The sequence below is a fragment of the Thunnus maccoyii genome, chromosome 4 (assembly GCF_910596095.1).
Source record: "Thunnus maccoyii chromosome 4, fThuMac1.1, whole genome shotgun sequence".
Lineage (NCBI taxonomy): Eukaryota > Metazoa > Chordata > Actinopteri > Scombriformes > Scombridae > Thunnus > Thunnus maccoyii.
This window is the reverse complement of record NC_056536.1, coordinates 24,821,817-24,842,315: the sequence shown is the minus strand read 5'-3', so window position 1 is coordinate 24,842,315 and position 20,499 is coordinate 24,821,817. Positions and strand designations below refer to the sequence as shown.

Genomic DNA, 20,499 nt, shown 5'->3' with positions numbered 1-20,499 from the left:
TCGCTTGTCATCCAGCTCCTATCTGGCAACAATCAATTAAAGCTACTTTGAAAGATGAAATATTTTTGTCTTTTTTCATATGTGCTGTTGATTTTCAGTGGAATGAAATGTTAGATAGGGGGTGGGTTATTTACTAACCTTGTATCTTCATCTCTGGCTGGCACGAATGCACGCTCCTCCACACAAAGCGTTTTTGTCTGGAACAAAGTCAGTCTATTGTGGACAGTGAAGGCACAGCTTCTAGACACATGGGGGGGAGGGAGGGGGTTTAACCCCTCACATTCAAGTGATTGGATGGCTTCTCACTCATTGATAAACTCATTGGCCATTTGCCATGTTATTTATTTATTGGGTTGTAAAAAAAAAGAAGCGGAAACAGACATTCTATGGGTTTAGTAAAAGAAAAAAGTTTTTTTTAAAAATGACAAGAAAGAGTCTTCATAAATATGAATTTATTCAAAATAAATAGTCATAAGTATGCCCGATAGCAGAAAAGTAATAACAACACAATCAGCTGTCATGAAATCATGATTTATAGCTTATATTACAATTAATAACACTGAAAAGTGCAACATTTTCAAATATACCATAGTTATAATTGAGTATAGTTAATTATGTCACATGTACACAAACATTTTTTCATAAAGTGCATAAAAAAGTGCTGATTTCACCAATGTGTGTGCTCTGTGTCTATGCCAAGAAGTCATCAAATAAAATACTTTATATACTATATGTGAGGCATGTTGACAATATCATATAGAAAATATTAATTTGGCATACATATACAACAGGGAGTACATATATAACAGGGAGTGGACAAAATAACAGAGACACCTCTAAAGCTGATGTATATTGCTAATCAGTAACTTATTATAATTTATTGTGGGAAGGGAGTGAATTTCATGAAAACAGATGCTAAAGCACAGCGAGAGCAAGCAAAAATACTTGTGGTCATGAAGACCCTCAACACTGACTGACAGAAAATACCAGGATATGTGATTAATAACACTATAAACCACAGCCTAACAAGATTAGGTGTCTACAGCCACTTTAACATCTCTGTGAGGCTGCACTTTGGCACAGTAGTGCTAAATGCTAACAACAGCATGTTCACATGCTCACAGTGACAACGCTAACATGCTGATGTTTAGCAGGTATGATGTTCACAGTGTTCGCCATCTAGGTTTAGCCTGTTAGCAAGCTAACATTTGCTAATTAGCACCAAATACAAAATACAGCTACGGTTGATAGAAACGTAATTTTTGCAACATATTGGATACATTGAAATTCTGGATGATGATGCAAGAGGAATAGTTAAGGGATCACGTTAGTTATTACAATTATTTCTGTGGGGAACATGCTGGTGTGTATCAGATTTTATGGCAATCCATCCAATAGCCTAGCTGTTGAGACATTTCACTCAAAACCACAAATCTGAAACTCATGGTGGCACTAGAGGAAAAGTCAAGCAATCACCAAAGTAAGAAGGCTTTATCCTCTGGGGACCATGACTGTATGTGCAAGATGTCATAGAAATCCATTCACTTGTTGTTGAGATAATTATGTGTGAGCCAAAGTGGTGGACCAAATGACAGACTGGCATTGCTGAACCCTTGTGCCTCAATGTGGCTAAAAATGACCACTGAGTTGAAGAAACACTCTTAAAGCCTCAACAACAAACAAGTTACACATTTCACTAAACTGCTTTTACATCAGGGCTGTTTTACTTTAAGGTGTTTCTGTTATTTTGTCTGCAGCCTGTCTGTGTCTGTACATGGAGTATGAATCTATCTGTAGACATGCCTCATATCTACTCACACCCATCTCTGCTTCACCTCCCAGGCCCTCTCACCAATCCAGTCCTTAGTTTTACTAACAGCTGAGCGCTCTGCTCCAAGCACCAAACAGAGCCTAGCCAGTTTGGGCCGGTTCCTCTCCAAATAAATTTGGGTGTCTCTTTGCAGCTGGTCCAGGGCCCCTGGCCGGCTCTCGTCCAGGGACACCTCAGCACTCAGCATGGGATTGAAGCGGAAGTAGACATCTGGGGCGAGCAGGTCATCCAAAAGTGTGTGGACTCCTTCAGTGTCAGTGGCACTGCAGATAAGGTTGCTGATTTTGGCCCTCAGGCTGGTGGAGGTGACAGGGCCTCTCTTAGCGTTGTCATAACGACCAGTGCCAAGGGACAGCACACACTGAAAGGGCTGGTTGGGCCACAACAGACGGCTCTCATGCACAGCCAAGGCACAGGGATTGTTCAGGATAATTCCTCCATCCTACAAGGAGACATAAATCAAGTGTATTGGATAAGTATTTTGTTCAGTTCTAACCCACAAGAGTCATTTGTGTGAAGGAGCCCTCTCAATATTAAGAATTTGATTCTTCTATTTAGTTAGCAAGAATAAGAGTCTACAGCCATGCTAGCAGCTCTGTGACTTTGGTAGGTGCTTTGAGCTAAAAACATCAGCATGCTAACATCACTAACTTTGTTGCGCCTGTTAGCATGCTAACATTTGCTAGTTAAGCACTAAACACAAAGTAGGGCTGAGGCTGATGGGAATGTCAGAAGGTTTGTAGGTCGTAAACCAAAGAATCTGACAAGTTAAAATCTTGACCTCATAATGGCATGAGATGGATCCCTCCGATGGATTAGTGGAAAGTAACTGTCCCCAAAAACAGCTTGTAGAGTATGATTTGAGGATTATTTGTTCCTTCTCCCTCAGTTGTGACCTTACTATTAACTTGAATTACAAAACACCTGTGTTTTAATATAATTTCAGTTCCTCCTACTTAATTGTGCCTAAAGTAACCAGATTTAGACTTCCACTGAAAACCTTAAAGTCCCCCTCCAGTCAAAAATGTGTTTTGCTTATTATCAAATCAGTTGGATGTTTGAGCTTCACTGTGCAGAATGATGTAAGTGTTTTGTCTTTGCTCACCTTACATATGAGTTAAAGGGATTTGATAATTTATTTATTAATGATGTGGAGACTTGGAGCCTCCAGTACACATTAAATGCAGAAACATCTGTAGTTTTCCTACCTGGTGAATGTCACTTTGTAATGTGTACTCCTGAAAGTAGCCTGGGGCAGCTGACGATGCTCGCACTGCCTGCCACATCTGATAGCCACAGCCTCCTGCATAGCGGCTGAGGGAACCTGGTTTGTGGTTGTAATTGCAGAAGACGAAGGCCTTTGGACTGGTGCCCCAATTTACCACTGCGCTGACTGCTGAAACCTGAGCAGATACCAACAACAGCCTCTGTTATCTTTGAAAATTTAACAAAACCTCTGCAAACTCTAATTTTAATACTTGAAATAAAAAATTCTGCTAAATATAGTCTGACCACAGCGGAGCACTCCGCTACAGCAGTTGCCTCATTAATCCAACAGAGTTTTATTAGTGCTGTTAGTCTGATGGTGATCATTATAAAATCAACAAATACAGTGATTGTCATGTTCTTACCTTGGGACTAAACTCATCCCTGGCTGTTTTAATAAGTATTCTCTCACCCAGCTTCTCTCTGAATAGGATTAAAACAGAAAATGTATTCAGAGCAGACTCTATTATTGCTCTCTCATTCACAGGTTGAGTATACACATCCTTCACTGGAGCACATCTATAATGTTAGAATCTAGTCTGTGCATACCGTAGTATTCTCTCCCATGTCTCAGTGTTATAGTAAGAGTGACTCCAACCCATCTTCATTGTGCCAACTAGACGGTTTTGTCGAAACACTTCAGAGCCAAAACGACGATACATGTCACTACACTCCTCTAGAGAAAAATGAGCCAGGCCCAGCATGAAGGCTAGAACGGCACCTTTAATAAACACACAGAGAGACAGAAAAGTGAAACATGTAAATAAAGATTCAGACTGAGAAGCCTCAAGATGTTTAGAGCATATTCTATTGTGCTATTTTTAAATCTCAGTTGTCATTTGTGTCACCTGTGCTCACTCCACAGATGTAGTCGAAGAGTTGATGGACCTTTTTGCCCGTCTCAGCTTCCAATAGCTTTAACACCTGTAAAGGCACCACACCTCTGGAAAAGACAAATAAAAAATATTGAGAATCTATCTAGTAGATGTGTTAGGCTTTTGATTGGTCTCAAGTTGATTGCCTCGATTTGTAAAACCTGTCCTAGTTAAGTAGTTAAGGTCAAAACATTGTTCTTTACAACATAATTAAATAATTCAGCACCTCACTAGAACAGGTGTGTGTTATTCCTGTTTTTTTAAATAATAAAGATAAACTCATAATGACTGGTTGTTACATTTACTTATATCTTTCTATTAAACTTGCTTTTGGTCATGATTATAAACATATTTAATTGTGAGACCATCATAAACATGACTCAGCATTCACTTTGAATCATTGAAGAAACATAATTCCATAATAATTGATTCTCTTACCTTGTGCCACCACCATCAATTGAGAGCACTCTAATGCCGCGGCCTTTGACTGGATCCACATAGCCGATAAGAGCGAAGGTTTCTCTTATGGCGTTCTGAAGTGCCTGGTTATCTCTGTAGATTCGCCGCTGTCTCAATAATGTTACTGCAGCTTTCTCCTGAAAACAAACAAACAAACAAAAAAAAAACATCTTTAAGAATTTGCTGAGTTAAAATCGGTTTGTTTAACTTGTTTCACTTCCAACAGACCTGCCACATTAAAGCTTTGCGTGATGGATGGCGGATAAGGTGTTCATTCAGAGCCTCCACACAGGAAGTCAGAGCTTCTGGAGACGAAGCCTGTCCCAGACTGCAGATCAACGCCCGAATCATTTCCTCAGCTTGCCTCCGACTCAAGACGAGCTGACAACATACAAACAGAAATGACCTATAAACATTTGCATAAAAGTTTGATTTAATTTTATGCTTCTCTAACATGACCAGCAACCTTTTTGTGATGTGTATGTGACCAGAACAGTAGTTAAAATAAAAAAATAAGTAGCAATGCTGCACCAGTTTGGAGAATGACATCAGGCAAATGAGACAAGTCAGATAATGCTATAAGGGACTCACTGTAGCCCTCTTAATAGGTAATTTCATTTTATGTTTTTAATTTCTCATATTTTTGATCAACGTGACATTACTTAACATGTAATGTAACCTCAACTCACCTTTTTACTCAATATTGCCTCTGCTGAAGTTATGGCAGGTTTTGGCTCACTAGTCTGGGACAAGGTGCCCAGTTTTAGATAAGCACCCAGCAAGTCAGGGATGGCACTTGTGGGGCGGCGAAGGCAGTCCATAAAGGATACAGTCTTCAGTCTCTCAGAGGTAGCAGATCTATGGTCAGTCTCTTTAAGGTTTCTACTAATACCCTCATCCACTCCACTTTGACCCTTGAAATACTGATTGATGTGACTGGACGTTTGGAAATAGTTTTCCCCAAAGTTAGAGGTATTGCTGCTGCTGTGGAAAAGGCCTCCAGTTTCAGGGACAATAGGTTCTTCTTGACTCTGTTGTGATGTAGCACCTTGAGCTTGTGAGGTAGATTGTGTTGAGAAGTGTGTTTTGTAAGTGTTATTCTTTTCCACAGGGAGTGATTCTCGCCTATTCTGATTTCCAACTTCATCCCTAACCTTAGCACCAAAGTATCTATTGATATGTCTTGCGAAATGAAGGTAGCCTTCCTCCCAGCTGTTGGAGATACTGTTTGGTTCCACTATTGCCTGATTATCACCTGGTTTTACTTGAGATATTTCAGCTTCTTTAGAGTTTAGAATGTAATTGTTTAGCATTTTTCTCCTCCTATGCCTTCTGTGTGTCCCTCTAGTGGAAGATGTTGTTTCCGAATTCTCCTGAATTTGAACTTTTGCCGGACCCAGAGAAAAGACAGAGTTGATGTGATTAGCAACGTAACTGTAGCTCTCACCAAATCTTGTCGTCAAAGTGCTGATGTGAAATAGTTGCAGTCCAGAGTTTTCCTTGATTAAAGGACCTGTTCCTGAGCTCTCTTGTTTTCCTTTGCATTTCAAGGTCTGTGTTGTGTCCTTGCCCTCAGATATATTTCTCTCTCTGGCTGCCCGCTGACTTTGACAACGCCTATGTGACCTTCCAAGATATTCTGGAGTTGTGACAACAAGACCAGCACTTTCAGCAAGAGGTACAATGTCTTTTCCCTTGAAATAAACATTAATGTGTCTGGCCAATCGATTAAATGACTGACCAAGACGTACTCCCAGAGAACTCAAATGCAAACTGGTCTGAGCCTCCTCAAAGATCCCAACTGGAGCCTCAGCTTTGAATGCATCCCTATTGGAGGATGAGTAAAAACGAACAATCTGGAGACGTTTCGCTTCTTTGGTATAATCTCTGAGGAAGCGGTGAGAGGTAGAGCCTTTATCACTGTGGTTTACATTTTTAAAAGAAGCTCTTCTTGTAAATCTGGGTGGATGAGGAGGTGCCACGAGTGAATATCTATGGAGGTCCAGGCAGAGTGGTGTTTTGGCCAGACGAGGGTACTTTCTGAAAAGGCCCATTAAGTACCTAATTTTGCAGTATGATCTCAAAGTCCTGTCCACAGAACTTGAACACAAGTTGGTGCTGAGGTAGCGACCCATGTTTGACCTGACGTGGTGAGCAGCAATCAGTTAAAGTCCAAATGTCCCTCTTGAGGCTGCACTGATTTATGCCATAGCGATAAACTTAACAGGAATCTAGGAAAATACAAGAACAAAAACATAAGAAAAATGTCAATTATAAATGTCTCTTGCTAACAAACAAAACCACATGCAAATTATATTGACATTAACGTATTAATTTACATAAAACATCATGTTTCAACAAATTAATTACCTTGCATAACATTAAGAACAAAGTCCCGATAAAACCAAAAGTGCTCAAGCATAAGAAAAGTTTGGTGTATCAATCTCTCTGCTGCATGTCTGCTCAGGGCACAGGCACAATGTCACTGCTATAAACAAGTCACTCTTAAAAGAGAGTGCATGCTCTCACTGTGAGCTGATAAGATTGTGTACAAACATAATGTTCCACACTAGCCTTGCACTTCCTCTGTTTCCTGGTACTGTGGCCCCTCAGGAATGTAACATGAAACCTCAGAAAATACATTAGTGTACGTAGGCCTGTAAATAACTACAGTGTGACGGAAATTTGATCACAGACAGCGTTGTCCTCAGTTGCTCTCATATATTAGCACGTGCGTGTGCTACATTTATTTGTAAAATGAAATGTATTTAAAATCACTTATCTGTGCACAGGATTTTTTCTTTAGTCACAGACAGAAAGGCAAACAGCTCAGGTGTGTAATAGTCAAACATCTACTATGGTTGTTATTCACTTAGGTGGGCGAAGGTCATTAACTAAAGTAGCTTATAGCTTCTCTAACCTTCACAGAAAATGTCTGATGAAAGCATACATTGAAGATTTACCTGAAACACAACACCTAGTTCTTCTGTCTTCACAATTCCTCTTCAGCCAATTTTCTCTTCTTTGAAATCCAGTACACACACTTGACACACTGTCTGAAGCACCATTTCACTCTATTTTGATACTTAATTCCATCCTTCTGACGTGCAGGGACTTAATCTTATTGGTTGAGCTGGGCTTGGGGGGTGGACCTGCTTGACCAGTGCTCTGTAAGACCACACATGCATAAAGTCACGTGTTGTCACTGCTGACTGCTGGACTGGAAGCACAAATCTAAAATTAGGGAGGGGGGTGACAACTCAAGGGTCCCAGTCAGCTGACGTCAGCTGTTTCTTGCGTCATTGCACATCACACACACACACCTCTCCACTGGTTACCAGAACTTTAATTCTCAGAAACTGTTTACTGGCCACGAGGTAAATTTGATAGAAAACAATTACAAGTCTGTCATTGTTTATGAAAACAATAAAATGCATCTCAGTCATTCAAACTGCTGTTGTAGCCAAAGTATGCAAACCATAAAAAGTGTTACCTGAAATAGGTCTGCGTTATACCACAAAGTATGTTTTGTAAACATCAGTGTCCTATAACCACAACTAAGGTGACCTTTGTCAAGCACACACTGTTCTGCATTGCAATGTATTGTTGATGAAACAAGCTCATGACAGTAGAGGTGCCTGTGAGATTAAAAACACGTGTTTATATCTGTCTGTCAAGCACACAGACATTCATTCTAGACAGTAATTCAAAGATTATTCCACTTCAATGTTAATGTCAGACGCACTAAATATTGATTTCAGCCAGTTCTACAAGTAATAATCTATTGAAATTATAATTTTAGCTCATATGTGTTTCCCTTATAAAGAGTAAGTTAGGTGATCAATCATGACTACAATATAATACAACTCGTGAGGAACAATTTCACTTTCACAGCTGATATTATTTTAAACTTACAATGAAATGTAGTGGCAGCTTCCAGTCAGTTTAGTTTTCTGTCTGCTTATGAATGAACCTCAATATGAGACACTGTGTATGGCAGGAAATTGACAAAATCTTGCTTCAGTGTATATTTGTCATAGTATGACAGTGTTACATACAGTACACCATTACTCTTTGTCTTTTGCAGTGAGGCTCTTTCCCCGCACCGTCATGTTTCTTATGGTCAGGCTTACATTTTTTTTCAGTATCCACAGTTTGTTTTGTGTGCACATCTGTCATCTTACCGTTAAGAAACATCAGACTGAGTGACAAAGCCCAGATTTATAGATGATCAGAATCCAAGCATGACTTCCCAGCATTTCTGAGAAAATGGGATTTTCAGTCAGGGTGAGCTGTTAATATGCAATTGTTGCTGGCTTAACATCCCACATTATATTTTTATATTTAGGCCATTTTCAGCAGATTGGAGAACCTTGTATTTGCTTTTATATTTCAACCATCAACATCCCTATTACTGTCCAAATTTAGATTTTTGTATCATAGTTTAGTAGATGTTTTCATCACTGTAACTGAACTACCTGAAATATGTCAAGTGGAACCTATGGTCTTAAAAGTAAAGAAATCCTGCATTTTTTACCCATTTTTTCCCCTTAGTCTTACTTTAGGTGTGCATTTCTTTTCTGTTGTGCCTAGTTTAATATCTGCTGTCAGGGTAGTGGAAGGTGGGAGGGGATTATTATCTGATATATGATTAATCTTTGTTAACTACTGTCATCTCCTTTTTCTCATTTTGCACAAAAATAATAAAAACAAAGTTATAAAAAAAAGAAATCCTGCATCAAATGATGGATTGAATGCATAAACATTTAATCTGGCGGCTGATATTTCCCTGTAACAACACAAATGAAACTTTCAGAGTTGCCACTGGTTAAACAGGACCAGCCATGTGATATATTTACAGTTCTTCACAATCAGTTTACTTATTAAACATACTTTATTTTTTTCTCTACTGGCAAGAGTCATTGTGTTTTCTTTTCACAGCGTCCTGTGGTGCATTCCTCCCCACGTCCAGTCCACTTTAGGCGATTCTTGGCAAAGATGGCGTAGGACTTGTCCATAAATGGTCTCACAGGTGGCCACATCATGAAGCGACCCAACCAACCGAGGCCCACTGCACTGTACATGACCGCAAATGCTGGGATCCCACGATGAACCTGTCAACACACAGGAGGTTAGCAGACTAGCAAAAATTACATCATACTTGCAGCACACATTCAAGCTAATTATGTGTTTACTGTAGTAGGATTTTCTCCATGCTGCTGCTAAGACAGAAGTGCAGACATATTTAGATGCTGATGATTAAAATGTAAATAGTGAAAGTCTGATTGTCAGGCTGGATTAAGTCTGAAGTCACATGGACTGACAGGTAACTCCTTGATTGGATGGTTTTGGTGATCGCACCATCACACCATCAGTGCTACATGGATCCATATGGGGAAATCTAATTGCAGACACTGACAGCAAGACATGCTGCATTTAACCATGCTGAATTTGTCTCTTTATCTTCTTTGGTGTCACAAAGAGCTCATGAGGAAATAATTGATAACTGATTTGACTGCATTTCCATATATGAATAATGATAAATAGGTAGCAACATGATGCTTAAAAGGTGTCTTGTAGGAAATATAGTGTAAAAACACATTAAATATACTCTGTCTTGACTCTTTTTCACTTTACGACTGACATGAAAAATCCCTGTATTCACACAGTGACGCACATACATGTTACCTTGGTTACCAAATTTTTGCATTAATATCTTTGCTGCATATAAAAGATCATTCATAAGACGGCTTCCTTGAACGTTCACAATCAGCAAATGGATTTTATAGTAGTTTAGCTTTTGAATTCATGCTAAACATGTGCACTGCCACAAAATCCTGTATCCGGTCCACTGTGTTCCTTTCTAGGGCTGCACCTAATGATTATTTTCATTATTGATTAATCTGTCGATTATTTTCTTCTTCTTCTTCTTTTCTTCAATTAATTAATTAGATTAGAAAATGGTGAAAAATGTTGACCACTGTTTCCCAAAGCACAAAATGACGTCTTCTAAAAAATGACTCAAAACAATTAATCTATATTCAGAATAGTTGGCGATTAATTTAACAGCTGGCAAGTAATTGATTTATTGACTAATCAGTGCAGCTCTCCTCCTTTCCTTCTTCTTTTCAAGGTTGTTTAGTCTGTACCACAGCTTTCATAGCAGCCCAAATAAACCAAACAGGCAAATGCTCAGAGTAAATCCTCATGTTCCATCCCAGGTGTGACATGTAGTATATTATTTCTTATTATTTGTAAAAATCAGTGGAATATGAGTTTACCTCATCTTTCTCATCAATCACATGCATTTCCTCCATGGCCATCTCATAGCTGACGCCCTTGTATTTCGCTCCATCATAGCCTGAAAGCGAGATGTCAACAAAATCTACCTTCCCGGGCCGGTTTTTCTGCAGAAACTGGAGGAACCGGATCTCTGTCACACATATGGGACAAAGCCCATCATACAGCACCTGAAAATGAGCACAGAATAGATGATAACAGTGTGGCTGTCTTCAATTTTCGGTTTCAACCTGTGATGTATTTCACAAGCGCACAAGAGAAAAATGATCAAAAGGTGGAGGAGAGAGTTCCAGTTGGCAGAAGCTGAATGTTTCTTCAGTAACTTGATGGGTTCTTTTTTTTGGTGAACAAAACTTGAAGACATTTCTGGACAAGCAGTCTAATCTGATATTTGGGTACAAATGTTTCAGTAAGGTTACCTTGTCCAGTTCTGCTTGAATATAAGAAACCAAATGTCTGAGCCAGGATCGAGGGGGTTAAATCAGTACTCATTCAAACTTTTCTATACAACCACTGATCTTTCAAAAGGTGACAATAAATAGTACTGCACCCATGGAGTTCTACAAATGAGAACTGAAATTCGATACATTATAAATGTATAAGTTATGTTGTTTTGCATTACACTGATCAAAGGAAAATTTTCAGACTAAGAACAAGAAAGTGGATCATATCACTCCAGTTCTCAGATCTTTGCGCAGGCTTCCTGTCAGTCAAAGAATTGATTTTAAAATACTGCTGTTGGTTTATAAAGCACTGAACGGTCTTCTGCAGCGTTCAGTTTTGATGCTCCACATATCTGGAACAAAATCCCAGAAAACTGCAGGTCTGCTGCAACTCTCAGTTCTTATAAATCAAAGCTGTAGACTTTTCTGTTTGCCGCTGCCTTTTATTGAACCAAATTTGAGGCTTTTGATTAATATCTTACACTGCACTGTAACTTTTACTCTCCTGTTTTATCTGTCTTACTCTGTTTTAGCTTATTTTTGTTTCCAATTTAACACTTTAAACACACTTAAATTGTATTTAGATGTCTTTTTATATTGCCTTGTGTTGCTTTTACATTCTGTCTTGATCATTTTTATGTTTTATGTAAAGCACTTTGAATTGCCTTGTTGTTAAAATGTGCTATACAAATAAACCTTCCTTGCCTAAAAATGATAAAATCATTAAAAAAAAAAAAGTGTGATTAATTGAAAAGTACAAGTTTTTGTTTCACAAATGATTCACTGTCTTATATTTTATCTGTTTTTATTTTATTATTATTATTTATTTACTTAATTACTTGGAAGTCAACTGCAAAGAACTCAAAAATTCATCTGTATCTAGAAAAGTGGACTAATTTAATGTTGCTAAAATGTATTTGTAATTATGGAAGCCCATTACCTCCAGGAATAGATAAACATGGATGAAATGTTATGCATGACAAAACACACACACACACACACACACACACACACACACACACACACACACATATATATAGGCTATACTCAGGATAAATCAAAATTATGAGCTAACAGGTTTAACTTATGATATAGCTTAGTAAGTCCAATTTATGAGATCAAAACGATGACTTGTTATAGTAAATCAACATTATGATATACTAATTAATACTTATTAATACTTTTGACTTAGTATCTCATAATGTTGATTTACCTTTAGTATTTATATTTCATCATGCATAGCATACTACTTAACTGTTCTTTTAATAGTAATAACATGTTCTCATAAATATTATCATCACATCTAAAACATTATACTTGACATTACTGAATACTGTTAGATCACAGTGCATAGTTGGCAGCGGCCTTTTACAGAAAGTCACCTCTGACATTTAATGCTAAAAGCTAAAGACATGATTGTCTCTGCTTTGGCAGCTGAGCTGAAGTTAACAGTTACAGTTTCACAGGTCAAGCTGAATCTGAGAGACTCTGGACGAAATTAGTGATTACTGTCTTCTACCGTTAGCTGTTGGTCAGCAGCGGGCTGTCACTTAGCAACCATATCGCCAAACAGAACATTGGTAAATCAACCATGTTAGCAGTGCACGTGACTGGCTGCAGAGCCATATTAAAGGATGCACTATGCACTCTGTTAGTGAGCAGTGTGATGTAGAGACAGGCTTCACGCTCTGTTGGTCCTTTTTGAACAGTAAGAAAGTCAATCCACTCACTTTTCTAACATCATGCCGATACAGACAGGTGGTTTCTCTCTTGTAAACATGTTCGGCCGAGCATGCAGGAGATTAACCCTTCAACTTCCAACTGTTTCATTTCATGGTATGGCTTTAACTTACCTTAGCCCCAGTTGTGCTTCTCATGTAACCTTCTAGCATGAACACACTGAAGCAATTAACTGACTACAGCTGATAAATATTAAAATATGTCATGAAATGTGAATAGCACTATAGCTTACAGAGAAAATGTCCCATTCCTTTGTTTGCAGTGACATTGTCTACCTTAACCATTAAAAAAAGTGATAAACTATTGCATGTTACACTATATAATAGTACAGAAACACAGGGAGTTTACCTTGACACCAGACTCAGAGCTGAAGGTCCGATGCTGATGTCTGCACAGGGCAGGTGTCACTTGAATCGCCGTTTTTGCATTTACACAAGTAACGTTATGCCATCTGGCTAAACCCGACGCTAAACCTATTCTTACTTTGGAAAACATTTGGAAAAACGCTGAACCCACTACAGTGGCTAACAAGCAACTACCTACCTAGCTGAACAGATGTACAGCAACTAGCCAAGTTAGCTTTTGTAACTTACACTGCTTGACTTTAGTGCAGCTAACAGTCAGTGCTAACGTTAGCTAACATTCATGTGTTACACAAGCAGTTGAGTAACACACACAGAGGTCGCCGGCTGATGCTGTTCACAACAAACGGCAGACAGAAAACCCTAACGTTACAGCAGCAGACGGTATATCGGGTCCTCACATCTGCTTGTTTAGTTTTAGAAAGTTAATTTCTTAGGAAATATAAGTCTTCAATTCATTCTTTTGACCGGGGAGCGTGGCTGAGGTAGGCGTGGTGAGGGTGTGTGTGTTATGACAGCTGAGACGTCCCACTAAGCTGAATGTTAGTGGAGCAATAAAGCCCAAGTCCCGCCCTATTTGTTTAAAGACACACAGTGTTTTTTCTCATACTGTTGCTTTCTAAAAAATTAAAACCTGTTATTTTCTGCCAAGCCAGATGAATATCTACAAATTTATTGGATTGTTTAAGTGAGCATATTCTCATTTACTGAAGACAAAAAACAATGATGTAACAGTCATGGTAGGATAACTGTATTGAACCTACCAAGCACAGGCCCAGGTGGTCAAGGGGTCAGGGGCCCCTAGGCCAGAGCCTCTATTTGAAGTGACTGTTGACATTTCTAGCTGCAAAGTCTCAGAGCTAAGTTCAGTTAAAACTAGAGATGTCCTGATCACATTATTTGCCTCTTGTCCTTATCAAAGTCTTTTAATATTGAGATTTTTCTGTCATACTACAACTGTACAGCATACTAATGCTACAGTAACCATTCATTAATATGCAGTACAATTAATAAAGCAATATAAATCAGTTTTTCCTTAAGAAAATATAATCTACATCACAGGCTTTCTTTGATAGTTTCATAGTGTTTTATATAGTGTGCATGGGTATATTACAGAATGGGCCCAAGCCCAGGGGCCCAAGGGCTCAGGGGGCCCCTAAGCCAGAGCCTCTGCGTGAAGTCACTGTTATTTCTTGACGCATGGTCATTTGTGTCAATAACAGAGCCCCAAAAGTCCTACTGAGAAAGTGAAGGAATAGCATAAACATTCACTTTGAGGATGTCAGAAGAAAGAAGCCATCATGATAACTTTTAAGTGTGCTGTAAATCCTGCTGAGGTACAAGTGAATTTAGTTATTGAGCTGTTGGCTGCAAGTCAGCGTACCTGTCCTGCCAGGGGGGGTTTACACGTCTGTGCCCATGGCTGACACATTAAAGTAACCAAAAGCAGATGTTCCCTATCTGATACCATGATAAAAGATTGTTTTCATTTTGCCCACCCCCAGAACACACAAGCAGACACAAGCGTGCACACACAGAGTAGAAAGGGCCTCACCAGGAGCATACAACCTTTGAACAGATTTTTAAAAGCTCATATTTTTGCCAGACAGACTCTTGTCATGTGTTGAATTTAGTTTTTCTACTCATATGGATAAGGACTGTGACCTCGGGTTATGTCCGGAGGTCACAGTCTCTTGCCGGGGTTATTGTTTTTTCTGCGTATGGTCACTTGTATTTATCGTGGGAGCACACGTGATGAGATCAAAAGCCTTACGGCTGGGCCTCTCTGAGGGAGACAGCCACAGCCAGGCACAACGAAAGGGTTCATAGCCTGGGCAGGACGGTTTCAAGGATTGTGCAGAGGTGAGCTCTTATGAAATGTAGATTGTATTTATTAGAGTTTGCATTATGTGATCGTAACCATTGCTCTGAAAATGTGCAGTTGCTTATACTTTGTTCACTTCTGTTACCTGCTCCCACTATCCGGCCGGTAGATCGAACATGCCCCCTGCAGCAGCAACCAATCTAGGCTACACCCCACCAGATGGAGGCTGGGGCTGGGCTGTCGTCTTCGGCGCTTTCATCTCCGTAGGATTCTCCTATGCCTTTCCCAAGTCACTTACCATCTACTATAAGGAGATTCAGGAATATTTTTCGGTTTCCTACAGTGAGATTGCCTGGGTGTCCTCTGTCATGCTTGCTTCTATGTATGCAGGAGGTCAGTGGCAAAGGAAAACAACATTCCCACACAGCATATTCCATTAACATTTTGATGAGTGTTTGTTTTGTCTGTTATTCAACCAAAACAGATAAAGCTACAGTAAAATAAGGTACCAAAAAGTGAGATATTTTTCTTCTCTGTGCAGGACCTGTGAGCAGTACACTTGTCAATCGCTATGGCAGCAGACCTGTGGTTATGGTCGGTGGGGTCATGGTTTGCACTGGCATGGTGCTCGCTTCTTTTGGCACTTCTATCATTCATCTCTATCTTTGTGTTGGAGTAATTGGAGGTAAATTTGTTTTCTTCTTTTTCCATTAATAAACATATGTTTTTCCTTGTCAACAAGCCAGTAAAATATCCCTGAATTTCAGTCAATTTCATAAATATCCCAAGAGATTAGATGAGATTATATATTGAGGAATTTTACTAGTAGGGTTGCTGCTGTTCTTTGTAATGTTTTCTTTATGCTGTGTAGTTGTGACTTATTGAGTTGTTTGATAATCAGGGCCAGACTACTAGGGTCATTTGTGTCTCCGTGTGGGGTTAACATGGGCCATTCTGTGCAATGTGTCAATATTTGCTCAAATTACTATAAAAAATATATGCCCTTTTAATACAGTGTTATAAGTAAGTAAATAAGTCATAGACTTGAGTTAAACCTTCACTTTTTGAAAATGTCTGACTAAATCAATTTAGAAAATCCACACATGCATGCACATATGGCATGCCAAACTGTCATGAGCAGCAGTGAGTAAACAAACCCATCAGACTTTAAACTTAATTTTTAATCTAGTATTGATATACCACCTACTGTGGAACAGAAAAGAACTATGTGGGAATAGTTGTCTGTTTTTTTTTTGGTTTTTTTTCTTGAAATAAAAAGTATTGGGCCATCATGGACATAAAATAAAATGTAATGTCAGAAATAATTAACTTGAACTTTGATTAATCTTTAAATTATTTTCTCAATTTAAGTCATACTATGCAGAATTTTTCCTAAAAAACAATATATGTACTCATACAAAAGTAATCCCTCTCAATCATCACTTATGACCCACTAGAAGTGTGTGGTGGTGTATGTACCCTGCCCTCTGCCTGTATTTTCTATTTTCTTGCTGTGTTCAGGACGGTTTTTGGCTGCAACCTTTGGGCAGTGGGTGTCTAGCCCCCAGCCAATAACAGCTCACAGGTTGTGAGTGTGGGCCTCTATAAAAACATAGCAACCAGGTGCCAGATCCTAAGCATGCATCCCAGAGGAAGCTATGAAGATGGCGGACACAGCGCCGATGTTCTGCTTGTTCAACAGTTGTTTGATAAATTGCTTGCACTGTCTCCCTTTGCTGCACTTACAGCAGTGAGCAGTCGTAGTCGAGACAGTCACTGTCCGCTGTGTGTGTGTGTGTGTGTGTGTGTGTGTGTGTGTGTGGAGCTCAGCCCCGCCCAGACACAGACATAGAGCAGAGCAGAGAGATGTTGAGCTGGGTAGGAGGGGCCAACTTTGAATGTTGTGTTTACAAGCAGTAACCGGCAAATCCTGCATAGTATGTCTTTAATAATTTATTGTATAAAATGTCTGAATATGGTGAAAAATGTCTGTCGCAATTTCCTGAAAGCCAAGCCAGCGTCTTTGAATTGCGTCTTTTGTACGATCAACCATTCAAAACCCACAGATATTCAGTTTGAATGACAAAGCAAAGCAGGAAATCCCCATAACTGAGAAGCTGGACAGGAAATATTTGAAACTTTAGGTTGAAAAGTTACTTAAACTAATAATCAATTATAAAAATATTTACCAATAACATTTCTATCAGTTGACTAATTGACTAGTTCTTTCAGCTCTAATAATAATGAAATTTAATTGAAATTACTCAGAACCAAGTTTAGAGTTTTGTATCATATGAGCCATGGACTAATTCATAATCTAATTGCTATTTATATTACAGTAGCTCTCTAAAATGCATCTCTCTCAATGTTTTAGTACATTTCTTACACTTTTAAAATCTTTAAACAGCATCTTATTGCATAATAATATTGCTAATTCTATACTGACATGCTATAGCAGTTAAAATGCTAATATGATGGTTTTTTAGATAGAATTATGAAGAATTCTGCTTTGTTTATGAGTGGTTTTATCAATGACATTGAATGTGGCATAAAAAATCTTCCTCCTAAAGCTGCTGCTGATGTGTGTCCATGTCGTCCTCCCAGGAATGACATTTCTTTTTTATTATTTGGTGTAATAATCTCACTGTTAATATGTCTTAATTTGTCTTTAACTGTTAATTCTAATAAGACAGCAGCATCACAAGCGTTCTATTGTTACTTTACTGTATATACAGAAAAATGTATTATCTATGACATGTTAATGAACCCTTTTATCATTTCAACAGGTTTTGGCCTTGCCTTCAATTTGCAGCCGGCCGTGACGATCATAGGTACCTACTTCCAGGCCAAAAGACCGCTGGCAAATGGACTCGCTATGACAGGAAGTCCGGTTGTTCTGTTCACTCTTGCTCCTCTCAATCAATTTCTGTTTGATTCTTTTGGCTGGAGAGGGAGCTTCCTCATCCTGGGATCCATTACTTTGAACTGCTGTGTGGCTGGTTCTCTGATGAGACCAGTCAACAAAAATATCCAACCCAAGCCAAAAACTGAGCTACCAGAGTGTAACGGGGGTGAGGAAGCTGCTACTGCTGACACCATTGCACACACAGATGACCTCCTATCTGAAGAAACCCAAAATGAGAGCAGTAGTCAGAGCTGTTTGCAAAAATTTGTAGATTTCTCACTTTTCAGACACCGGGGTTTCCTCATTTATCTCATTGGTAATGTGGTTATGTTTTTTGGCTTTTTCGCCCCTGTGGTTTTTCTGGCCCCTTATGCCAAACATCAAGGGATTGATGAATATTCAGCAGCTTTCTTGCTCTCTATTTTTGCTCTATCGGACATGTTCATCAGACCGACAACTGGCCTCATAGGAAACACCAAATGGATTAGGCCAAGAATCCAATATTTTTTCAGTTTTGCTGTTTCATACAGCGGTGTATGTCACCTTTTATGCCCGCTGGCATCTGGATATTTGGGTCTGGCAGTTTATGCTGTCTTCTTTGGTTTGGGTTTTGGGATGGTTTCTGCACTGCTCTTTGAAGTTCTCATGGACCTTGTTGGAGCTCATCGCTTCTCAACTGCAGTTGGGCTTGTCACCATTATCGAGTGTGGCCCAGTGCTTCTTGGACCCCCACTTTCAGGTTTGTAAATTTACAGTCACATTAAGATTTTTATTTCAAATGATACATACAGCACAACAACATTTAGGAAGTTGTAAAATGTTGTCTTTACACATGAGTAATGATGCATCTTCTCTTTCAGGAGCTCTGGTTGATATTTTTGGGGATTACAAGTACATGTACTTCGCGTGTGGTGTGTTCATGCTGACGCCTGGCATATTTTTCTTCATCATGAACTACTACAACTACAAGAAACTGGATGAGGAGCAGAGGCAGAGTGTGGCTGTGAAGATGAGGACTTCTGAAGAGGCAGTACAACTTAAAATGAGCCATGATGAGAAAACAGCACATGAGACAAATGGATGAAAGTGCTGAATATGATTTTATTTTTAGTGGATGTAGAAAGATGACACTGTACAGGTTTTACTGCAGGACAGACAGTTTTTGGGCTGTTATTGCTAGAAATTACTTTCCACCTTTGATCAGGTTGTTGGACTCTTTGGACATTTGGTGAATATCTGTAGATGAACATTTGGTATTTTAATGGTTATTTTATATACAGTATGTTCTTATTATTACATTATGTGACAACTGCAGGCTTTCGATCATAAATCATCTAGAAGTGTCTCTATACCTTCAGGTGCAATTATCTTAATGGCTCTATAAGTTAATATGTTTCTTCAGTGGCTGAATATAGTCATTTTCATGAGGGACTGGTATAAGATAGTGAATAAAAACCTATAACACAGAGCCATGCTGCTACAGTTTATCATCTTCTTACCACTAGATGGCACTGGATACTACCATGTGAGAAATGAAGGTGCCACACGTCTCTGATATTAAACTGCAATTAAATAGCAGGGACCTCACTGGTGGTTTAGTTCTTTTGTGGTCATGACCCTCCAACGGGCTGCCTGATATTGTGAATGGGTTACTAAGGGTGGAGAAATTAATAAATGAGAAAATTAAATGTCTGATGTAAAGACTACTGACTTTTTCTATTAAAATCCATTCTCTACATTCCCTTCATTGTGCTCATAAACTGAAATTTTATGTTTACAGAAAATAAACTTTATTCATTCTTCACGTTCTAGTCTACAGTAAAATACATTTTCAGTGTCATGGGGATCTGCACCACTTTAGTACAGTCATAAAAATTCAGTATGAAGTTATGGAAATGTTTTGGAATTGAACTTTTAAATAAGTGCGGGGATCCCTATGTGCATTTAATAATATGATTTCATTTGCATGTGTGTCTGAGGAGCTGAAATGCTTTACATAGCCTCCCTGACGTAAGATATACTGTGCATATAACATAAATACATTTACCATTGCTATAGGACTGGCTTCCTCATATAGCAGTATTTTGTGTTTAGTTATTCTACCATTACAAAGAAAATACCTGACAGTGGCTGAAATTTGTCATGGTAATGACATTAAACACACCAGAGGACTGACCGGTGATTTCATGCCAGGTCACCCCATCCCATAGGTCAAACTTCTTATTCTAACCGTTGCATTATTGCAGCCCCTTGGTGCCAAGCCTTGAGCATCTGCATTATAAGATACATGTGAGAGCCATTCAGGAAAAGAACAATGCCATTATTACAAATTTATTCTTAAATGATCCATCCTTATCATGTCCCTGCAAGGTGCATATTAACTCCCTTTTTCAGATGGACGAAAATTGCTCATGTGAGTGAATCAATAAGTTCATTTATACCGTAAGATAAGTTTATCTGAAAATCAGATAAACAGCATAAGTACATGGTTCA

The 20,499-nt window shown here is 38.9% G+C and overlaps 3 protein-coding genes across 4 annotated transcripts; 1 reads left to right on the top strand and 2 right to left on the bottom strand.

Moving 5' to 3' along the window:
• Positions 1-476: 476 nt before the first annotated feature.
• LOC121896324 (calcium-independent phospholipase A2-gamma-like) lies at positions 477-7,569 on the bottom strand. 2 transcript variants are annotated; one of them, XM_042410136.1, is made up of 9 exons: positions 7,395-7,569; positions 5,121-6,662; positions 4,660-4,812; positions 4,411-4,568; positions 3,946-4,040; positions 3,647-3,818; positions 3,463-3,520; positions 3,040-3,234; positions 477-2,273 (listed from the first exon to the last, which is right to left on the bottom strand). In XM_042410136.1, the coding sequence occupies exons 2-9, from the start codon at positions 6,564-6,566 to the stop codon at positions 1,815-1,817; spliced, it is 2,736 nt and encodes a 911-aa protein (XP_042266070.1). In that variant the 5' UTR covers positions 6,567-6,662; positions 7,395-7,569; the 3' UTR covers positions 477-1,814. The 2 variants fall into 2 exon arrangements, with proteins under 2 accessions (XP_042266070.1, XP_042266071.1); XM_042410137.1 differs by lacking the exon at positions 7,395-7,569 and adding an exon at positions 6,802-7,046.
• A 1,608-nt stretch (positions 7,570-9,177) lies between these two features.
• Positions 9,178-13,797, bottom strand: LOC121896325 (uncharacterized protein At5g50100, chloroplastic-like). Its single transcript, XM_042410138.1, has 3 exons — positions 13,263-13,797; positions 10,713-10,901; positions 9,178-9,545 (listed from the first exon to the last, which is right to left on the bottom strand). The coding sequence occupies exons 1-3, from the start codon at positions 13,407-13,409 to the stop codon at positions 9,351-9,353; spliced, it is 531 nt and encodes a 176-aa protein (XP_042266072.1). The 5' UTR covers positions 13,410-13,797; the 3' UTR covers positions 9,178-9,350.
• Positions 13,798-13,919: 122 nt separating this feature from the next.
• On the top strand, positions 13,920-19,676 carry LOC121895968 (monocarboxylate transporter 2-like). Its single transcript, XM_042409549.1, has 5 exons — positions 13,920-15,139; positions 15,271-15,494; positions 15,643-15,786; positions 17,888-18,745; positions 18,867-19,676. Exons 2-5 carry the CDS (start codon positions 15,278-15,280, stop codon positions 19,088-19,090), a joined length of 1,443 nt encoding a protein of 480 aa, XP_042265483.1. The 5' UTR covers positions 13,920-15,139; positions 15,271-15,277; the 3' UTR covers positions 19,091-19,676.
• The last annotated feature ends 823 nt before the right edge of the window (positions 19,677-20,499 follow it).